This window comes from Talpa occidentalis, unplaced genomic scaffold, assembly GCF_014898055.3.
Source record: "Talpa occidentalis isolate TD23 unplaced genomic scaffold, MPIMG_talOcc4v2.1 talOcc4.11, whole genome shotgun sequence".
NCBI lineage: Eukaryota > Metazoa > Chordata > Mammalia > Eulipotyphla > Talpidae > Talpa > Talpa occidentalis.
Window position 1 is genome coordinate 80,296,637 of NW_023601104.1, and position 22,195 is coordinate 80,318,831.

Genomic DNA, 22,195 nt, shown 5'->3' on the forward strand with positions numbered 1-22,195 from the left:
CTTTGCACAGCTCTCTGCTTTCCACCCCTGGGATTTTCTTAGCCCTTCCTCCCCTTTTCACCAAGCCTACCTCATTTAGGACTCAATGTAGGTGGCGCATTCTGCAGGAAATCTTACCTCAAAGTGGCTGGAGGAAACATAGCTACGAAGTGAGGGAAATTGTTAATATATGAGAAAGCATCTCTTTCATATGAGCACAATAAAAAAAGAACACATTCGATGTAAATGAAGCTAGTTGGTAGAGCTGTTTCTCATCAGGAGCCCCTGAAGTGTTCTTAAAGGACAGATTATAAAATCGACATCTTCCTTTCTATCCTGTGCTGAGCCATCAGCTCAGGGCCCAGCCCCTCATATTTCATCTCTTCCGAACGCCTTTCAGAATCAGGAGCCCTGTGCAGGGGGTATAGAGAATCCAGCACCCCCATCTCAGCAGTCTCTGTTCTTCAGCCCTAGACACACAGTAACAATGCAGCTTCCCCCCAGCTTTTCTGAAAAATGAGTACAAATTGCAAGGAATGAAGTGCAAATTGTGAGATGTCAGTGCATTAGTGATGACCTGGGAAATCTCATGGAGTCAGAGGGAAAAGGTGTAAATTGCAGGATAATAGAAAGGGGAGGTCAGTCTGTTAGTAATGCAGGGACTGTGATGGACTTAAAGGAAAGGTATGAATTACAGGGTAATAGGAAGAAGAGGTCAGTACATTAGTAACATGGGAAAACTGGCAGATTTGGAAAGAAAAGGTGCAAATTGTAGGATAATGTAAAGTAGGGGCTTTGCTATAAAGATGAGCTTATGTCTTTTCAAGAAGACTTGCTGGCCATATAGACATTGGCTAGAGCTTTACGTATTTTCATAGATCGATCTGACAGCAGATCTGTGTTTTTTAGAATTATTAAATTCCAAGGTAATATTATGAGGCAAAATTATTGTTCCTTCCTGCTTAATAGTGGGGAAAAAAAACAATCACACATTAAGAAATTTTTAATAAATTTTGTTAAAGATTTATTTATTTATGCATATAAGAACTGGGGTACAGGCCAGAGGTGTGGGGTGGTGAAATTTTTAATAAATTTTGTTAAAGATTTATTTATTTATGCATACAAGAACTGGGGTACAGGCCAGAGACAGAGTGAGGAACAAAACAGGCAGATCTACTGGCATATACTGCTGAGGGGAGCAGCGGGCGAGATAGGAGAGGTCTGCTGCGCCATGTGTGTAGCTCCCTGGCAGTCCAGGGATCGAACTTGTGCTTCAGAGGCTGTGGACAGCTTCACAGTGCTGTGCTTAACCCCTTGCACCACCAGGGAGGCCCTTAATAAAAATTTTAATGGAAGTATAACAGCTAGTGGGAGACTATGGGGATCTGTGGCCCTCTCGTTTCTGCACATCTTGTGAGAGGCACTGACTGCCCTTTGTTCTAGAACATTTTTCCAAGGGTGTTGGTGTAGTGAACAGCCTGAGAAGACTGGAGTTAGTGGTCCGCCTCCAGAACAATGGCAGCCTTGCTTACTGACCATTTGAAAGGCCCCAGGCTCCCTAAGCTCAAAGTTCTCTTTCTGTAGTGCAGGCTCTGAGTGCGCAGGCATCTCTGTGACCCAACTGCATCACCCCATAGACCTGGGGGAGAAAGGAAACTGACACAGTATGCTGACACTCGTGCTGCTTGGTGTGCCTTGAGTAATGAAGTCCCTTGTCTGTGAGCCAGCTGTCGGCTTCTTCTGCTGGATCCATGAAACTATGGTGGGCTACCTATATAGCTTGCAAGGAGGCTGAGTTCTCAGATTCTTCACAGTTCTTAACTGAACAAGCATGGGATGCTGACAGTGACATGGTTTCTAGAAGACGGGTGAAGAAATTATGGGCCTTAGCAGGTTCTAAAGGAAGCCCATGGAAATTACTAATGAATATGTTGATTTCTAGGGTGAACCAGGCAACGGTGATCCTGCCCTTTGTTATTTGTTAATGAAGAGAAATCGAGGAGGTGGTTGCAGTAAATTCACAGGCAGCTGCCAGACAGCCAGGCAGGACTTCCCCACCAACGTGGCGGCCATTCTCAAGTCCATTCTCTTGTACTGACCAGTATAAAGATTCTACCCCCATTTAAGACAACAGCTTTACAGACACCTATACTTGAGGGGAAATTTGTGACTCCCATGGACAGAAACCAGGAGAATTTGTGGAACTTTGGCTGGTCTCTTGGAAAAGTAGGAGCCGAATACCTCAGGCCTGCTAAGGAAGACCGGTCCCCCTACTGCACTCTAAGTGCCAACTTCAGATTCACTTGGAGATAAAGGTCTCAACGTTTTTGCAGTGCTTTGCCAAACCAAATAATATACATTCAAAATCCATATTTGGGGAGGAATGTTGAATTCAAAATTCAGGAGAACAATGACTCCAGGAGGAAAGACACAGGGCCGGGATCAGCAGGGCACTCAGGGAGCTACAAGAATATCAGCAGTTTTCTAGTTCTTAAGTTTGGGAGGGTTCACAAGTTTTGAATTATTATCATGCTTCCTAATATAGTTATTTGTCACATATATTCAGTTGGTATCAACAATTACATAATAAATTTTTGTGACCCACTTAGGGAAATTTAGTTTATAATTAGCAGCTTTGGCTTGCAATGAGTTGCATAATATCTACCAGGTGGCTGTGTGGACCTAAGCAAGTAGAGGATAATGTCTTCCCTTAAGAACCCCACAGTATCCAACAGGAGAATGACATACCCTCATACCTTAAAGGGAATACTGGAGAAGTTAGGTGTCTGACCTCTCTTAGATAGTAAATAGAGCAGGAAATTACTGCAAAGTAATTTGTGCTCTCATATTTGCCTAAGCTAAGATTAGCTAAAAATTATTTTGGTTGGCTGTCTAATTCTAGATCCAATTTGTTTTCATCATTCCTGAACACACTGCCAACACTTTCTATATTTATAAAGCTGAGGGGACACTACTCAGACATTTGAGAAATTGGGGAAAATATTATGTGTACTTGATATTCAATGGACTCCACCAGCTTAGCTGTCCACGGGCAGTGGGGGAGCCAGTCTTACTTCCCTTCCTGATTCTATCATCTACCTCATCGAGAGGAAGTTTCTTCAACCCTTGTTTAGGTGGCCAAACCCTAAGGATCATTTTGAGCTTCCTGTGAACCCCGAGAGTGACTGCAGCTTCTTGCTGACAGCTTAGCCCCCAAGGGGGTGACTTTTGGCCGTCAGAATGCCACAGGGAGGAGGATAGCACACTCTTTGGTCAAGCTGACCTTGAGAGTTAAGACATATTATTGTGAGGTCACCCTTGGGATAGTGTCACCATAGCACTAGCCAAATGTTTTTTATCACCAGCTAGAGACTAAGCCCTTTCTCTCCTGTTTAACTTACTCTTTACAGCAACCTCAAGGTGGTGGTTATCATCACCCCCACTTCATGTTGAAACAGGGCTGGGGGTGGGGGGCAGGGAGAGAAACTTCTCCTATTCTTCAAGCCAGAGGGCAAGCTCAGTTTGGCAGATTCTCAAACTGATCCTTTAAACAATGCACATCCTTACCATTTCGGCCATGAGTTTCAACACCTCGTGAGCATGCAGCACTGTACCCAGAACGCTGCAGCGGTGAGAAACTACACAGTAAGGAGAAGAGGACTGAGCTCTACCCTGGTGGCTGGTAGGAGGCTCTTTTGGGGGTTGCTGAGGTCAAGGGATCCCAGTTTCTATTGAATTCCATACTCTTTCTTCTCAGTAAAATGGTGTCGTCGGTATCTAGATTGTCAGAATTTTTGGATAAACTGCATTGATGACATTACCGAAGCATGAGGAGCATCAGTGAGCACATTGGAGGTATTTTTATCTAGCTGAACATGGTTGTGTCTCTGCTTTGCTGGGTGAGACCTGGTGTACCCTCATTTGCCCCTGTGAGGAAGCAAGCCCCATTTGAGTGGTGTTTTGGTCTCGGGTGTTCTCAGAAGAGGTAGAAATGCCATTTTCCTCCTGGTTTATAATTGCTCCCTAGAAGAGAAGCCAATTACTTCCCATGAAATGGGCTTCAAAGGCGGAGTTTGAAGTGTCTTTATCCTTAGCTTGCAGATTTGTCTTTAATCAGTACTGGGGGAAAAAAGCACTGAGAACTGAGAACAGGTAGCAGCAGGACCCCCCCAGGAGTGACCTCACACTGGTGCTGTTGAGGAAGACAAGACAAGGACTGGTACTTAGGACCCCAGAAGAGAACCCCCAGCGGCATTATCTCCAGCCCAGCATTTTACAGAAGATGCTTCATTATTCGACTCTGTGGAGCACTTGATCTTGATGCATATTTATACATGCCTTGTTGGGTGGAGCTTGATACAAAATCAAATCTCCTTCCTGGCAGTAGGATGCTTCCTATCATAGTCTTCCTGAGGACCACACGAAGCTCATATGCAGTAATGATTGAACTATAACGTGTAGTTTGAAATGCAGTCTGCTCCAACTTACCAACCACATGAAAGTCTTAGAAGATGATCAGGAACATTCATTTCACTTAGTCCTTCTGGTCTTGCCAGGCTTGTCCTCAAAGACCAGGTTCTTTGGGGTCAGTGATCAGATGACATACTGTTGATCCATCAGTTTACATGGACATTTATTGCTCACGCATCATATTAGTTCAGAGGTTTACCTTTGCAAGAGTGGAGAATTCCCAGTGACGAATGGATTCATTTCCAACATTTGGGAAAGTTGAATCTGGAACCTGGGATGTGTAGTGCCCAGGCAATGTAATAAAAATGGTGCTCCCTCCCCTGGGCTAGCATATTAGGCATGTTCCACTCCCTCAGGCCTGTGGTTCCTGGTAGCGTTAAAAAAACAGAAAACAGAAGGAGCCTTTCTTCTGTGTAGGGTCCTACCTCAGAGGTCCTGGTGTTCTTGTACCCACTGCTTCCAAACCACCATCTTCTTGCACCTCTTTCTATCCCATCAAAGCTCTCATTTTCTTGGTATAGTGAACCTCAGTTGGATATTACTAGGAAAATATTTTGACTTAGCTAATTTATACTAAAGTGTGTATGACGCATAGTCTCCTATTCCTCCCAGAGGCATTTGCCTTAAAAAATACTTATTCAATCAAACAAGATTAGAAGACCTAGATTAATGTGAAATAAGAGATAAAGACACACTAAGGGAACTTATATTGGTGCAGTAAGGCCACCAGGGGGACTGAGCAGTTTGTTCCTTGGGGAGAGCAACCCTCACTCAGTCCTGCGCCCCATCACTTCTTTCCTTGTGCTGCTTCTGAACCCGATGCTTCTAGAAAAGAAGTGTGAACATGGTGAGGCATTTGTAGAAGATTCATTGGTGGAGGTTCGGTTCGGGATAGTGGCTGAGGACATCAATGACCAATAGAGATGTAATTATATATAACCCCACCCGTATAAGGCATGGGCACTGTTCTAAGGAGGGAGACAGGTAATACACACAGACCAGCAAAATGAATCAGAAGACAAAAACAAATACTGAACAGTTTCACTTATATGTGGAATATAGAGAAGCTATACAAAGGAGCAGACACAACTAAACCAAAATAAACTCTAGAAATCTGACTGTAGAATTGAGGCTAATAGAGGGGGAGGGTGGAAGTGGAGAGTGAGCACTATGGTGGAGGGTTAGGGGTGTTGGGGTGGTGGGTGTGGTGTGGTGACATACATCTGAAGAGGTGAGCCCACACCTCTAGAGCATACAGTGTTATAAACCAAAAATGTTACCTCAATAATAATATAAAATAATACAGTATTTTAAAACTACTAAAATATTTAAACCATTGGATGTAACAATAATTTTATAAACTGTAGCTTGGTAGGAAGGGAAAGAGATGCAAGTAAGGATTATTGGTTAATGAAAGATTTGATCCTTTTTTTTTTAATTTTACTTATGCATACAAGTATTTTTTTTTTAAATTTTACTTATGCATACAGTGGGTGAGACAGGAGATGTCTGTTGCGCCATGTGTGTCACCTCCCTGGCTGGGGATCAAACTCAGGACTCAGTGGCTGGATAGTGCTGAGACTAACCCCTGTGCCACCAGGGAGGCCTTTTTTTGTTCTTTATATACCTCACCTAAGTTTTAGGAGAAAATTTTCCATTCAAACTAAATGAATTTTTCAGTTTTCAAACGTGAATGGTTTTATTTCTAACTGTCTTTACTTGACTAAATAATTCAAAATGATATTGAATTCTTTAGAAATATTTAAATAAGAAAACTATCACATTTAAAAATGTTAACCCCAGATCATTTCTAGCCAACCAGCTATATTTTGTTAAGATTTATATAAAATCAAAATACATGCCCGCATACACCGACAGCCTCATCAACAGACATTTCCCATGTACAGGATGCTTCCTAGCTGCCGGGGACGCAGACAAATAAAGGCATACATCCTGCCCTTGGGGAGCAGCACGTGATCTATTGGGGAAGAAGGTCAAAGACTGTAAAATAAATAGTATCAGGTTAATTCACTGCCTGTGAGGTGAGATGAGATGAAATGAGGTACAGTTGCTGGGGGAGCAAGAAGTCCTGCAGAGGGTGAGAGAGGTGTAGATACTGATAAGGAAGGGGAGAGTATCCCAGACTACCAAGTAAGTTTCCTTTTGCTAATGCATCTTACTCTATTTCCTTCCCCAATTATTATAAGAGCATGTTGCTTCAGCCAGAATTTTTTTGTTGTGTTGTATTTCCCATAGAATTCTTAGGACTTGGTCATAGACACTACTTCCAACCACAGTGTACCACTTCCCCAAATGTCTGTAATGATTCCCTGTGACTCTTAGAATTGTCTTATAATGATCTAATAATAGAATTTTAAAGTCCTTTTAGAATGATGAAGAAAGCATCACCAAAACAAATTGGAAAATAAAAGTATCAGGTTATATTTCTTTTGAAATAAATGCTGGGACAATTTCTTATTGCTAGGTGCTAAAAATAGAAATCCTGTTCCAGCTACATAGTCACTATTTCGCAGCATCTTAAAACTGTGGGACTGTAACTAACTGCTGTCTTGGCTTGACACATTCAGATTTGAGAATTTCAGAAAACTGAATGTGACGAGGATCAAGTTGGCAGAGTTCTTTGCTGGCTTTATTTAACGATGAGTTATTGGATTATTCTTTGTGTGATGCATTTAGGAGGAAACCTAAAATTTTCCATTTAGTTTTGTTCTTCCTCTTTTAGTTATTTGCTGTGCTTTACTCCTCATTCCTTTCCATCATGCCTGAAAGCCCCCCTATTTGGCTGTGAGTTTCTTTTGGACAGGGATTGTTGAGTCCCAGAGCTTTGGACAATTCTCAGTAAGTGCTCAGGGAGAGAATGAAAACATTTCACCTACCTCTACAAAGAAATAACCTCAAACTACTAGAAATGGAGCTACTATATGACCCAGCAATTCCACTCCTAGGAATCGGCCCAAAGAACACAAAAACATTTATTTGAATGGAAACGTGCACAACTATTTTTTATTGCAGCACTATTAACAATAGCTAAGATATGGAAACAACCTAAATGTCCTAAAACAGATGACTGGATCAAAAAGATGTGGTATACATATACACAAGGGAATACTATTCAGCAATCAAAAAAAAATAAACTCATGCCATTTGCAGCAACATGTATGGAACTGGAAGGGATTATACTCAGCAAAATAAGTCGTCAGAAGGAAAAAGAAAAGTATTGGATGGTTTCACTTAGGAGGAATATAGGGTACCCATACAAGGGATCAGAAAAAAAAAACACAACAAACCTAGCAGGCAAACAACAAATCAGAGACATTCAGCAGGGGAGGAGGAGGGAGAGGGAGCAAAACAGGGGAGGGAAGAGCTCAAGAGACTATGGTGACAGTTCACTGATGTCTTGGTGGTGGTAATTTTATGGGGATTACACCTGAGAGGAGAAATCAAACTTGTACAAACATGAACAACGATGCAACAAACATAGAAATGAAAATTTTAAAAAGGGACTCAGAAAAAACTAGAAACAAGTATATAGGTGTGCTTTTCATTTTCACAAATGATTTTTGAATAATCTTTCTTATTATAGCAACTTCCTGCTAGTTTATCTAGCCAGGAGCTACCTTTGATATGAAGGTGGGAAGATTTATAAGCCTAGCAAAGATATCGTGGACATCAGTTATTTCAGAAGACAGACTTGTTATCTATGACATATTGACATGCTTGCTATGTGGATGCTCAAATTTTAAAAACTTGTTGGCTGCTTCTTCTGCATAATTGAGTTCTTTTCAGAACAACTTATACATTATAGGTTTCATACATGTGCCTCAGACTAGTCAACCTGACTAAAATTCGGTCATGATTACTGATTTTTCAAAGCCTTGCTTCAGTTCCTAGCAGACAACTTCCTGTCAGAAGCCATTTCCCATTTGGAAAATCTCTCTCTGACCCACTGTTTTTTGGACACATCCTTCACATATCTGAGTCCACCCATTCTCATCAATCCTTAGCTCCTCAGATGCCAAGGGACTCCTTGATATACAGAGTGATAAGATCTAGTTAAAGATTTTGTGCCAGTGATTTTCCTAATAAGAAAAGCTTTTAGTATGTATTTATTTCTGTTATTGAACTTTAAAGAATTAAAGTAATAAGTACTGCTGTTGAAGCAAGATATGCCTTTTATTTTCCCTCAATCTTTACATAATTAAGATTAAACTTTGGCAGAGCTGTCGTGCAATTCATATCAATTTGACACACATTATGGAGGTTCTTTTGCTGGCCCAACCTTCCCCCCATGACCATAGTTCCTTTCAGAACTGTCCTTCCAGTGCAATAAGCAAGTGTGAAAGGCATGATCCACATAGCACTACTGAGATGAAAATTCACTGTGGGCTGAGATTAGGTTGGGAAGACCTCACTCAAGATGGAATGTCATGTTGGATCTTGGAGAAAGTATTAGATTTGACTTGCAAAGGAGAAAGTTGTTCCAGGTATGGGCACAGATTAAATTTAGCAGGACGTCTACTGCTTCTTAGACAAGGAAGGGACATGATAAGGAAGGTCTTTAGCTGGTGACAGGATATACCAGACAATGAAAAGACTGGACCACAGGCAGCTGTTGTAATTGATGACCAGTTAATTGATGAAGTCCTGTTTCAAGGATGTGAAGGAGATAGCAAGTGAAGGGAAGGTCAAAATTTAGAAATGTTACACAGGAAGATCTAATAGTCCCCAAAGCTGATTGGCAATTGGGAAGCAATGCAAAGAGAACTTTCAAGGTTGGCTCCAAGGGCTGGAATACCAGGGGGAGTGAGAGAGCCATGGTGCCATGTTAACATCGATGGAGGATAAGAAAGGGAAGTGGACCAGCCAGAACCTTGAGAAGTTGGCCCTTAGTTAGGAGGGCATCAGAAGAAGAATGGTTAGAGGAGAGCGGGAAACTTATAATTTCATGGGAACAAAGGGAAGACAATTTCAGGAACACGGGGTAAACAGAGAAGTTAAGAATAAAAGATCAGAGTTAGATTTTTGAGTTTGCCTTTTATTTTTTTTAAAGATTCATTTATTTATGCATACAAGAACTAGGGTGCAGGCCAGAGGTGTGGGGGGTAAGAGGATTCACCAGAGACAGAGTAGGGAGCAGAACAGGCAGACTGACTGAAATATACTGCTGAGGGGAGCAGCGGTCGAGTCAGGAGAGGTCTGCTGCGCCATGTGGGTCAGATCCCCAGCCGGGGAGTGAACTCGTGCTGCAGTGGCTGCAGATTGCTTCATAGGCTGCGTCCCAACCCTCTGTGCCACCAGGGAGGCCCGAGTTTGCCTTTTAGAGTAACTTTTGAAAAGTGGTAGAAGTAGATGCCAGATGGCAAAGAGCAAAGACCCTGGAGAGGGAGAAGAGTTTGTGTTACTGGTGAGACTGTAATACAAGATCCTTCAGTCATTTCTGGGAGTAAACTCCTGTGAAGGGAATTCACTCCTTAACTTCCAGTGTTGTGTAAAAAAATGCCAGCATATTATTAATACCTGTAGGTTTAAAGTACACCTATTTCCACATTGTAACCCCAAAACATTATTTTTACAAACCATTTGGAAATAACATTTTTATTTTCTTTGATTCTACTCTTTCAAAATTTCGCTTATCCCTCTCTGAGATTTATTTCTAGGTCATTGATTCAGATTTCAAAAGGAGTGTTTTCGATAAGCTTATTTTATGCCTACTAGAGTTGAAATTCAAACATTTTTCTGACAGTCACTACCAAAATAGCTTCAAAGACATTTTTTACATCTACCTTGCTTTTTCTGCGTTGATTGTATCTTTTCAAAAATGCCCCAGATTGATAGCTCCCAAGATAGTCTGGCTGTAGTAATAACACAAGCTTTTTAGAATTGAGAAATATACTTTGGTCTCCTTCTGGTTCTCGAAGACGTCTTTGACTTTTAAGAGGAGCCCATCAAGGAAAAATACATTAGAACTAGAGCCACAGAACTAGGTTCTAGTCCCTTTTGTGTTGCATGACCTTGACGAGGTCAACCTCTAGAGTTTTTCAGCTGTGAAGTGAGAGAATTGTACTAGAAGTTCAATTAGGTCTCTTAAAAAAAAAATCTCGGGCCTCCCTGGTGGTGCAATGGGTTAAGTCTCAGCACTATGAAGCTATCAGCAGCCACTGCGGCAGGAGTGCCATCCCTGGCCAGTGAGCAACCCACATGGCGCAGCAGACCTCTCTTGACTCGCCCACTGCTCCCCTCAGCAGTGTATTTCAGTAGATCTGCCTGTTCTGCTCCCCACTCTGTCTCTGGGGAATCCTCTCATATACCCTATATCCCCACCTCTAGCCTGTACCCGTGCTCTTGTATGCATAAATAAAATCTTTTTTTTTTTTTTTTAAATCTCACAATCCCAGCATATACTGCTTTATTCTTTCACTTAGTCACCCGGCGTACCAGAAAGTGCGATCCCTGGGAGATGTGGTCAGGTGACTGGCATGCATTCCCTGGTGCTTTCCCTAAAGACACAGCACATTTTGCCTGTGACAGAACCTTCCCTCCCCCTCCATTTGGCTGGTGCTGTCATTTTTCCATCCCGGTGTTGCCTATTTTACAGTGATACCCCCAGCACCCAAAACCTCCAGCAGGGTCAGGTGCCCGTAACTATCTGGAATGAACAGGTTATTGTCCTGTTGCCCACCCAGCGACAGAGAACTGCCAGATTTGGTGTCAGACTCAATTATGAGTTTATGAACACTGAGAGTTCCTGGCCCACTCCCCCGCCTTCCTGCTTGAGTTTCTATAAATGGACCTGTGCATCCTATTTTAAAATCTCCCACTAGGTCATGCTGTGTAAGAAGCAATAGTCTACCCCCAGTGAGTTCCTGGAGAACACAGACTTCAGTTCCTATTAGTTCATTCTATGGTCCTAGGGGAATTTTCAGCAAAAATTAGATGCACAATAAATGTGAATAAATGAATCTAAATTTTGAGAAAAATAATAAGTGAGGATAAAAATGTCCTTTCTTCTGGTTGCAGCTGTAACACTTTGAAACTTGAAATATTCAATCACAGTACCTATGAATATGATTTTTTAAATAGATAAAATAAGTAGTTTAAATATCCAAATCACATGTCCTCATGAAATTCCAAACTCTGGTTAGTTACCTAACGGATGTGGCTAGGACTATTTGCTTTATTTGCCCAGTGCTTACAATTTTGTGATGTCATTTGCCATATACCTTGTTTAAAATATATATTTTAAGAAGTCACAACCCACCATTCTTTTTTGGTTTTATAATTTTAGTATTTGAAGCTATAGCTTCTTTGTTTGGGGTGAGAGAATAATGGGGGAATGAGGTGAACCAACATTAATTCTGTGTTGCCTCACAACAAGAGTGGTATATAGTATATTTCTATGCTCCAAAAAAAAGAAACTGGGGTCATTATTTTTAGACTAAGCAAATTATGCTGAATACAAAATTCTTATCACTAATACCCTATTGACCTGTGCCTTAGTTCTCTATTTCCAAGTAATAAATGACCCTGATACTTAGCAGATGAGTGAAGTGACCTTTGGTGTCTCACTCGTGGGTTAGGGCCCTGGGAATGGCTGAGCTGTGGTTTTGGCTCAGGTCCTCTCCTGAGGTTACCTCAATGGGTTGGCCAGGGCCAGTCCTTCGAAGGCTTGAGTAGGGCGGAAGGATCCACTTCTGAGGAAGCTCCTGCAGACGCCCGGCGTGCTAGCGCCCACTGTTTGAGAAAGGCTCCATTTCTTGCTACATTTCACCATTGCATCCTTGAATCCCAGGAGCTCATCAGTGGGGCAGCTTGCGTGTCTGCTTCCTCCAAGGCAAGTGATCCAGGGGAGGGAGAGCTCAAGGGGAGCCCCATGGCCCACATGTAAGAGAGAGCCATCAAGCTCCACTCTTGAAGGGAAGAACATCAAAGAATTCGTGAACATATTTAAAAACCACCACAGTTGTCACGCATTGTAATCTGAGTTATTTCATTTCTTATCCATGATCAGAGTTGGGAATCAGAATTTCTGGTTTCTATGCCATTTTTTTTCTGGTGTCTACTTCATTTTTATTCTCCTATGTAAGATAATGAGGTGTGGTGGCAAAGATCATGAAGTGTTAAATCAAGATGTCACTTTGTCTCTGCAGTCCAGGCCAGTTTTTCTTGTCTAGAATACAATTCAGGAGCCTTCTTAGTGGAACTGGGAAGAAACTGAGGGAACTCTCCCCATTTCCAGATGAACCAGGGAGCTCCGTGACACAGCATTCAAGGATGAGTAAGTAGAAGAGCAGGTGTCAAAAATGACAAACCTTCAGAGAAGCACCTTTCAATTAAACTGGAGTGTCTCCAAAAAAGGAACCAGTCACCAGCAGGTATTTTGTTGGTGGTCTTATAGATGAGCTTTCAGGAAGACAGGAGAAAAGCCAAATCAGTAACAGCTGGAAGCCCAAATGGTGGGTTAAAAAACATCAACCAAAAAGCATTTATTAAGTGAGACAGGTAGCAGGTTTTTACATAACAATCTCATTTCAAGTAAGTTCTCTTTGGATTCTTCTCCATCATCCCCAGTCAGTCTTGCCTTCTGTACTTTCTCACATTTCATTTCTAGTGTGTACATGTTGTCTCATATCTTGGTCCATCTCTGACTGCCCCGCTAGATAGGGAGTGCCTTGGGGCAGAGCTGTGAGCTCCACCTTTGAATCTCAGTTCATTTATTCTATGTTGTTGAGTTTAACCAGATTATTCATAAGTCAACATCACCATCTTTTTCTCTAGAAGACAGGTAACACTTATGGGGATTGTGTAACTTGACTAAAACCTCCTCCTGCCCCAGAGTTGGTCAGTGGCAGGGCTTGGGGTTCAAAGCCAGCTCTGTATTTTGTGCTTTTAGCACATGCTCTAGGGAAGACTGAAGGAACTGTGTTGGGAGGCCCTAGTAGCTTCCTAACATCTCAGCTGGGAGAAATTACTTAGGAGATAGTCATGTTTGTCTGGAATGAGCCACTGGAGTTTAAGAGAGACTGCCAGCGGGGGTGGGGGTGCAGTCTGTTGATTAGAATAAAGGGTCTTGATAACAAGCTGGCCTAGGGGGCCTCCCTGGTGACCTAGGGGTTAAGTCTCAGCCCTATCACTGCCACAGCTCACCGCGAAGGCCTGAGTTTGATACCCAGCCAGGGAGCTGACCCACGTCGTGCATCAGACCTCTGTCTCAACTGCTGCTCCCCTCAGCAGTGTATATCAGTAAATCCTCCTGCTCTGCTCCCCACTCTGTCTCTGGTGAATCCTCTCATCCCCCACACACCAGTTCTTCTACACAAAAATAAATAAAATCTTTAAAGAAAAAAGAAAGAAAATAAGCTGGCCTAGTGGATTCAGGCTGCAAATGAATTGCTACTGTTACCTCACGTTCTTCCTTCTCTGAGTGGGAAGCTAGAAATTCCTCACACCTCAAGTGCTAAGGGAAAGTGCCCTTTCTCCTTCCTCATTTTCTCAGGGATCCCACCCTGGTTGATGCAGCACCTGAACATGGAACTTAGATATACAGGAGGAGATCATACTTAGACCTTCCAACCAAAATGATCACTATAAAGGAGGAGGCCTTCTTGCAAGGGTCTAGCCTCTAAGCTAAGGGAGTGTGGCAGAGGAAGTGCATTCAGACGATGCTGTCTGTCCAAATCCACAAGTCCCTGGTGGCAGGATGGGTAGGCTGGAGGGAGGTGGAGGAGTTGGGGATGGTTCCTTGTTCCCGTCTCTACTCTATCAAGGGACACAGGAGGAGGAACAGGTTGGGGTGGATGGTGATGTCCGTTGGGAAATGTGCTTAAGTGTCTGTGGGACAGTTAAGGAAGGTGTTCTCTCTAGAAGTGGGCATTGAGTCAGAGGGCATGTCCCAGCACATCTGGGGGAGAACCAGACGCATCTTAGATGTGGCTGTTGTGCCTGGTGCATAGATGGTTATTACAGGTATGTGCTGAATTGTGCAGGTACCCTTCGTAGGCTGTGCTGTCCATTGGCAATATATCTCCTGCTGTCTTTTTTTTTTTTTTTTTAGATTTATTTAGCTGTCTGTCTTTTTTTTTTTAAGATTTATTTAATTGGTGTAGACCAAAGGTGCGGGGGAGGGGGTGAGAGGATTCACCAGAGATAGTGGGGAGCAGAACAGGCAGATCTACTGAAATACACTGCTGAGGGGAGCAGCAGGCGAGTCAGGGGAGGTATGTTGTGCCATGTGGGTCAGCTCCCTGGCTGGGATCGAACTCGTGCTTCAGTGGCTGCAGTCAGCTTCATAGTGCTGCGGCTTAACCCCTTGCACCACAGGGAGGCCCCTCTGCTGCTGTCTTTGTATCTGAGTGTCCTGGGTGAGGAGGGGGTATCAGTGAGTCCCCTCTGGCTGGTCGATGTGGAAGGGAGCTGCCTCACTGCCTGCAGGACAAGCGCCCTTCTCTCTGCCTGTTCTCCCCTAGGCCATCATCTGAAGCTTTCTTGTGCTGTGATCTACGGTTTAAATACCTCCTTTTTTTGTTTTGTTTTCAGAGTTGTCTGTATCTGTTTTGAAATGTCATTCATTTTTCTTTTTAATAGACAACCACTAATCCATGCTTTATTTCCTTGGGAAAATACTTCTAACAAAACTGAAACTTGGTTTCTCCACGTGGGTGTTGATACAGATGGTGTAATGTGAGACCCCTTTGATTAGTCACTTACTCTCTGAGTCTCCAAATTATTTTAAATGTGCTGGTTTTCTCTCTTTTTTGATTCAGAGATTTATCTGGAGACATAACACGCTGAGCTTTTATTACACTCTATAAAATTTCCAGCTTATTCTCTCTTTTTTGGTGCTAATCTGATAGCATAATTAAAATGTCTGACTTCAGTTCTTTCCTTAAAAAATCTGCCTAAGTCTTATGCCTTTAATTAACTGAAGTCATTCCCATATAAGCAAATAGCAATTGCAGACTCTCCTATCTACGCCCCTTTCTTGTGAGGATTTAAGTACATCCCTTGTTTGTTAAATTATAATCTTTGAAAAAACTATATGTGACATATTTTGTCATTTTATATGATGCCAGGTGAAAACAAAGGATCACCGCTGTATTTTTATGATTGTTGCACCTTTTATTTAATATTCATTGAAAGAGGCAGTGCGGCAGGTGGGGTGGGGACAGGTTTTGGAAATCTCAGCTCTGCCTCTTTGTAATAGCGAGGCCTGGAATAAATTGCTCAAGGACTCTCTGGGCCTGCTTTCTTGTAAGTACAATAATAAGACAATAACATTTCACGAGTTATGGAGGTGAAGTGACATCAGGCAAGCGACATACTTAACAAGATACCTGGCCACAGCAGGTGCCCCACACCTGGTAGCAAAACCTATATCTATGCAGTAGTAGTCACTCCCTTAACCACTTCATCTGCTTAACTGGGAGCTTCCAGTTGCTATGCAGAGTTATCTGGTGGCTGCCCACCCCCTCCAACTACGACCAAGGGAATCTCTTTCCCAACCTGTCGATGCTGTTTGTGTTTGTTTTCAGACCTATTTATGCCCATTGAACTTGTTACTATAATTATGTAATATAATTAAATACCAGGCAAACAGATGGAATCTAAATACAAAAAGACAGCTGCTATTTCTATAAAAATTAAATTTTAAAGGCTTTGGGAAGACTTATTAAAGGCTACTCACTAAATTAAAAAAATACATATATATACACATAAATCTGAAGAACCTTGAGTAGTTATTTTCATACAGACAGAAAGCAGAATAGTGGTTGCCAGAGGCTGATGGGAAAGGGAGGTTGCGGGATGGTTACTAAATGGGAACAGAGTCTCAGCTCTGCGTGATTAAGAGAGTTCCAGAAATGGATGGTGCTGATGGTTTTGCAATAGTAGGAATATACTTAGTGCCACTGAACTGTTAGCTAAAGATGGTCAAGATGATAGAAATGAGGTCATGATGTCTCAGATTTGAGCTTCTTAAATTTCCAGACCTTACTGGCATTTGATGATTTGGGGGAAGGGGGTATCAAACTGTCCCATTTTTAGTCTTAGGGTCATCTTCCTCTGGCATGTAGGTCTTTATCTTTACATTCTCCAGTTACTCTCTTCCATCTGCCACCTTCCTGTTCACTCCTATACCCATTACTTTCACATCTTCTCTTTAGACTATGTCTCTGTCCTCATTGTCTCCGGGTCCTCGCCTTCAGTGATGGTCAGTCTCCAGGATGCCCAAGTTTCGTTTTTAGATTTACTCCTTTGATTCTCAAAGCAGGAGTCCTGTTGATTGGTTGTTTTTATTTTTAATTTATTTCCCCCCTCCCCCAACCATTTTTAAATGTGTTAAATGTAGTCCCATCATTGTGTAGCCAGTAGTGTTAAATGCAGTCCCATCGTTGTGTAGCCAATAGTGTTAAATGCAGTCCCATCGTTGTGTAGCCAGTCTCCAGAACTTGGCAAAACTGAAACTACACCCACTAGACACTAACACCCTGTGTCCTCCCTCCCCTAGTCCCTGACACCCATCATTCTACTTCCTATGATTGGGGCTGTTTGAGGTACTTCCTCTAGGTAAAATTCTACAGTATTTATCTGTTTGGCCTGGTTCATTTCACTTAGCATAATGTTCTCAATTATGTTCACACAATGTGTCTGAATTTTCTCCTTTTTAATGGCTGAATAATATTCCATTGTGTGGGCACACCACATTTTATTTACCCATTCATCTGTTGATGGACATTTGGGTTGCTTCCACTTTTTAGCAATTAGAAATAAATGCCACTATAAACATGGGTGTGCATGTTTACTTTTAAATGCAAACTTATTTTTTTTGTCTCTATCAGCTGGCTTTGCCCTAGATTGCAAATGCTCAAAAGGAAGGCTGAATCATTTTGTGCCTGTGACCATGAATTAGCCCACAATCCCCCGACTCTGTCCCAGTGCATGTTTTCCTCCTGTGTCTTGGCTTGTGCTGACCTTTCAGCAGGAATATTATTCGGTCTCATTTATTCTTAGCCCTTCATTTAGCCATGTTTTATTGTTTCCTTGGTGTCATATTTTATCTCTTTATGCAAACTGGGAACTGAAGCCTTTCATTTGACTTGCGATCTTGTACATTCTGGAAGCTCACACATGTAATCGTGCAACAAATAAAGCAGCTGGAAGAAATCTTTCCTGAACAAAACCCAAGTGGGGCATTTGGGTGTGAGCCAAGATTTCAGCAGCTATAGAGGGGGATGTTAAAAGGCTGCCTATATTGCAACACCGACAAATCACTTCTGGCCCGATAGGAATGTCCTTTAGGTAATGATCAGATAGAGGGTAGGGACCTTTACACATTTAATTGCCTGATCATGAGATACAGTGTTTATAGTAACCTTCCAAGGCCTTCACATCAAGTCAATTACTGTGATGTACCCAAGGTGGGGCAGCACTTGATATAATGGACTCAGCAATGGACGAAAGACGGGACTGCTCAGCCCGAACCTGTCCATCTACTAAAACGCTGTCTGGTCCTACGCCAGACCCTGGGTGCTTACCCTCCTGAGGTTCCATTCCTCCAAACAAAATTTGAAAGTGTCAGGCATACCTAGCTAATAAGTAAGTATCTAATATGAAATGAAGGCCTGTTAGCTGCTAGTTTTTAGAGGAGAAAGTTTGATGTCCTACTGTGATCCAATAGTTAAGTGAAATTTCACTGGACATTGTGACAAAATTGGTCATTTAGTTTATGTACGTACATAGGTATCTGTTTGGATTGACATGTGCAAATGCAAAAGCTTGGAATGGAGGTTAGTTTGAAAACAATGCAAAGAATGACCCACATTTTTAATCATATATCAGTTTATTCAGTAGAGCAGTTCTTCTCAAAGGTTCATGTGAAGGGCTTCTTAAACACCTTCCTTCTCCTTCTAGGGGTTTCTTCTCAGAGTTCCTGAGATAGTGGTGGTACGTGAAAATGTACACATGGAACTCAAAGCACCATGGGCTGAGAAGAGAATAAGTCAACTCAGACAGGAATCCTTAGACAGATTGTAGATGGTCAGGTCCTGGGAGTCTCAAAGTGGGTGAGGGAAGTTGGGAATCTGTGAGCCCTGGAGAGTTGAAAGGCAGAGAGATGTACACAATGAATGAGACCTTAACATTGAACAGCTCACGCATGACATGGTCCCAGCAGTAGCCACTGAAGGTTAATTCATGAAGCAGAGTGGAGAAAGTCATCCAGCACTCTAGACATGAAATTGTGATTAGACCCTACACGAGTATCCTTTGAGTCTTCATGTAACAAGACTACATCTTTCTATAGTGCTGTAATAAATAACCCAAATGTTGATGGCTAAGGCCCCCCACCCCAATTAGGGTGGGGACACTCCTGTTGAGAGTGCTGGAAAATCTGATAGAATCTTCAACTTTTTCTCAGGCTCCTAGATTCACTTCTTCTTCTAGGAGACCCTATGGTTCAGAAGAATAATGTTGACAACAATAATAGCTATCACCAGTTAAGCACTTGCTAGGTGCCAGCCACTGTGTTAAGTGCTTTGTGCAGGTTATCTCCTCACAGCCTTATAACAACTGCACAGATGGATGCACTTCCTGTCTATGTTTTATAGATGAGGACTCTGAAGATTAGAGAAGAACATCCCTTGTTCTAGGTCACTTGGCTTGTAAATGATGGGGCCAACTTTCAAATCCAGGCAATTGGTCTCTAAAACTCAAGATCCTAACTACGTAAAGGTACCTCTCAATGGTTGGGGAACCTAGGTCAGCCTTACTTAGAGGTCAGGGTGTTCCTGTTTGTGAAGTGAGAGGAAAGGAGCCACAACTCTGGGATGAGGTCTCTGAACTAGCCCCAACTCCCCTGGCCCATCTGAGCACCCACCACCACACATGGCACAACTTCTCATAGCAGAGCCCCTCACTACCAGGGGCAACTTCTCAAAGTCCCCCAGAAGTTAAGCCTGTGGGCTGTACTTTGCAAGACAACTGAGAAATATTTTCTTTTAACACCAACTTGGAAGTTTTGGAGGGTCATCCCGTGCAGGCATATTGCTGTGTTGGAGTGTGAGTTCAAAGTGCAAGCAGGTGGCCGTGTGGATGTGAACCTTAGTTCTAGGATGCTTAGGGAAGTCTTGGGGGGTATGCAAGGAGCAGTAAAGCATTTCTTTTGCAATGATAAAAAGGAGTTACTCCATAGGAAGGACCACCTTAAAAATCTTAAAAATCACATTGATTTGGGCCTCCCTGGTGGTGCAGGGGTTAAAGACAGCACTATCAAGCTATCTCCAGCCACTGCAGCACCAGTTTGATTCCTGGCCAGCCATGGAGCTGACCCACATGGCCATCAGACCTCTCCTGCTTTGCCCACTGCTCCCCTCAGCAGTGTATTTCAGTAGATCCTCCTGTTCTGCTCCCCACTCTCTCTGGTGAATCCTCGCACCCCCCTTTGGCTTACACTCCAGTTCTTGAATGCACAAATAAATAAATCTTTAAAAAAAAATCACATTAATTTGCTGCTGAATTCGCTTCCAAAAGCTATTTTCAGGAAATGATACCTTGTCCTGTGCATGACCACTCCTACTTTTCTATTTAAAAAGGTGTATTATATAAGGTCTCACACTTGGCTGAACTCCTGATGCATATTCAGAAAGAACTGATGGAAAAGAAATGGATGAACACACATTCTTTAAAGCACAATATGTAGCGGATTTCTTTCAGCTTATGTTCATTGACCAGATGAAGATATTTGTTTTGACCCTTATCTGCAAGAGTGAAAGAATATTTCACCTTCTCTTACTAGAAAAGCAGCAAACCCATTTTACTTTCAAAATTAGGTGTCTTCCTCAACATTATTAACTGGTACCAAATCCTTCATCCTTGCACAACCCCCACCCCGCATCACCCCAGCACACTCAGTGCAAGACTCAGAGCTAGTAAGAGGCAACTTGGCCAGTGTACCCCAAATATGGTCCAGGAAAATTACCAAGAAGGTTTTCCCCAAAGTAATAACCAAAATGAAGCCAGGAAATTGAGTCCCAGCCAGGACTTGGTTAAGTCCAAGGTGTTAACTCCAGGACTTAAATCAAAACTCAGGAAGCACCTGAGAAGCCCACGAGGAAAGATCTGGGGAGTCAGCCAGGTGGAGGGTGCCCCAGGCAGCCAAGCTCAGGATCCCCTTCCTCACATCCATCCGTCCAGCCCTGCCCTTCTCTGCCTGTGATTCCCCTCCCTGAGCAGGACTGTGAGGCGAGAACTATTTTTGAGGATAAGGCGCTTTTGCTTTGTTTCACTCCGTTGACATACACACTGATGATGCAAAAGCTGTGGTAGGTGAGACCGCTCCATCCACATCCCTGATTTTCGCACATACCCAGGAAAGCACCAGGCTCTCCTACTGACCACTGTCTTCTCCATCAGCTGGCCCTCACAGTTAAAAAATAAAAGTGAGTTTCACCCATCATGGAGCAATATAAATTATTTTATGAAATCTCCATCCTCAAGCACAGGTCATTTTCACCTTGGGGAAGCGTCTGACCCCTCACCCCCCTCCAGCTCATAGACCCGTGTCAATGTGAACCAGGGCTGGCCTGTGTCAGAGAGCCCTTTTCATCGGAAAGAATGACAGACCAAACAACCAGTATTAAGACTTGAATGTCTGGTCGACGTTTTTCTCAAAAATGAGTGAAGTGAGGCTGTCATTTCAAGGAAAACAACTGACAGTATTTGTTACCCATGATACAATTTGAGCTTTCAAGTGAAAATGAGAATTTGGGAAACTTGTAGCCACTACAGCAATCCTGACAATTTCTCAATATCTAAAGATTTTTTTTTTTTCTGATGAATGCAGCAGTGATATTAACAAATGTGATTTTTTTTTTACAAAAATTGTGTATTAAAACGTGTTAACATTCAGAAGATCTGTCTAACTCAGTGAATTAATATTTTTTCAGACAACCAGTGCATGATGTTACGACATCACGCTTGGGTAAAAGAGTCATTGAAATGACTCTTTTCAAAAATCCACCAATGGATTTTAATGCAACAAAGTATGAAAAGTTAATTGATGTGGTTTCAAATTCCACACTGCAGCTAGCTAGCCCTTACAAAACTACCACTCACTGTGTTACAATGTCTTCTCAAAAAAGAATATCTACAATGATCTAAAATGACTATTAAAATACTCCTCTTGCAGCTCCATCATCTGTGTGAGGCAGTACTTTTCTTCATATTCTGTAACCTATCACCACAAAGGGAATTCAGCAGGGCTATGAGAACCTAGCTGTAATTAATGAAGCAATACATTGAAAGGACTTGCAAAAAGGGTGAAATTCTCACTCTTTTATTTTCGTATGGGAAAATTTACTTTCATAAAAATATGTTGTGTGAAAATGCAGTGGATCTCTTGGTAGTTTGAGATGCATTAACATTTCTAGTATGTAAATATTGATAGCTATAACCCACATAGACAAATGTTCCTTAGGGTTCTTGAGTTTTAAGTGTGCAAGGGAGACTTGAAGCCAGAAGGTCTCAGAACTACTGTGCCTGTAGAGACCTGACCATGTTGTGAGCCAGCGCTGCTCAGGGGCAGGTGGTGCTGGGCAGGGCCTGGCCTTGCCCACAGAACTAGCAGTTGCTCACAGTTGAACTGGTAATTCCCATAGTGCGGTTAAGGGCATGAGAGGAGCAATGCCCAGTGAGGCATGGGAATTCATGTCTTCACTGATTCTTGATGGATGAG

General features: G+C 42.4%; 1 protein-coding gene across 12 annotated transcripts in view; it reads left to right on the plus strand.

The window, feature by feature from the left end:
* Positions 1–22,195, plus strand: part of EFCAB11 (EF-hand calcium binding domain 11) — a 132,320-nt gene that overhangs the window by 63,153 nt on the left and 46,972 nt on the right. For 3 of the 12 annotated variants that reach the window (XM_054691694.1, XM_054691703.1, XM_054691695.1), the window contains exon 6: positions 3,737–3,834. The exons of 6 other annotated variants lie outside the window; for them this stretch is intronic. In XM_054691694.1, coding sequence (XP_054547669.1) covers positions 3,737–3,791 — 55 coding nt within the window. In that variant the 3' untranslated portion in view covers positions 3,792–3,834. Of the gene's footprint in view, positions 1–1,921; positions 2,515–3,736; positions 3,835–5,278; positions 5,297–12,706; positions 12,746–22,195 lie in introns of those variants that run through there. 3 more of the 12 variants (XM_054691692.1, XM_054691704.1, XM_054691706.1) reach the window with 3 other exon arrangements.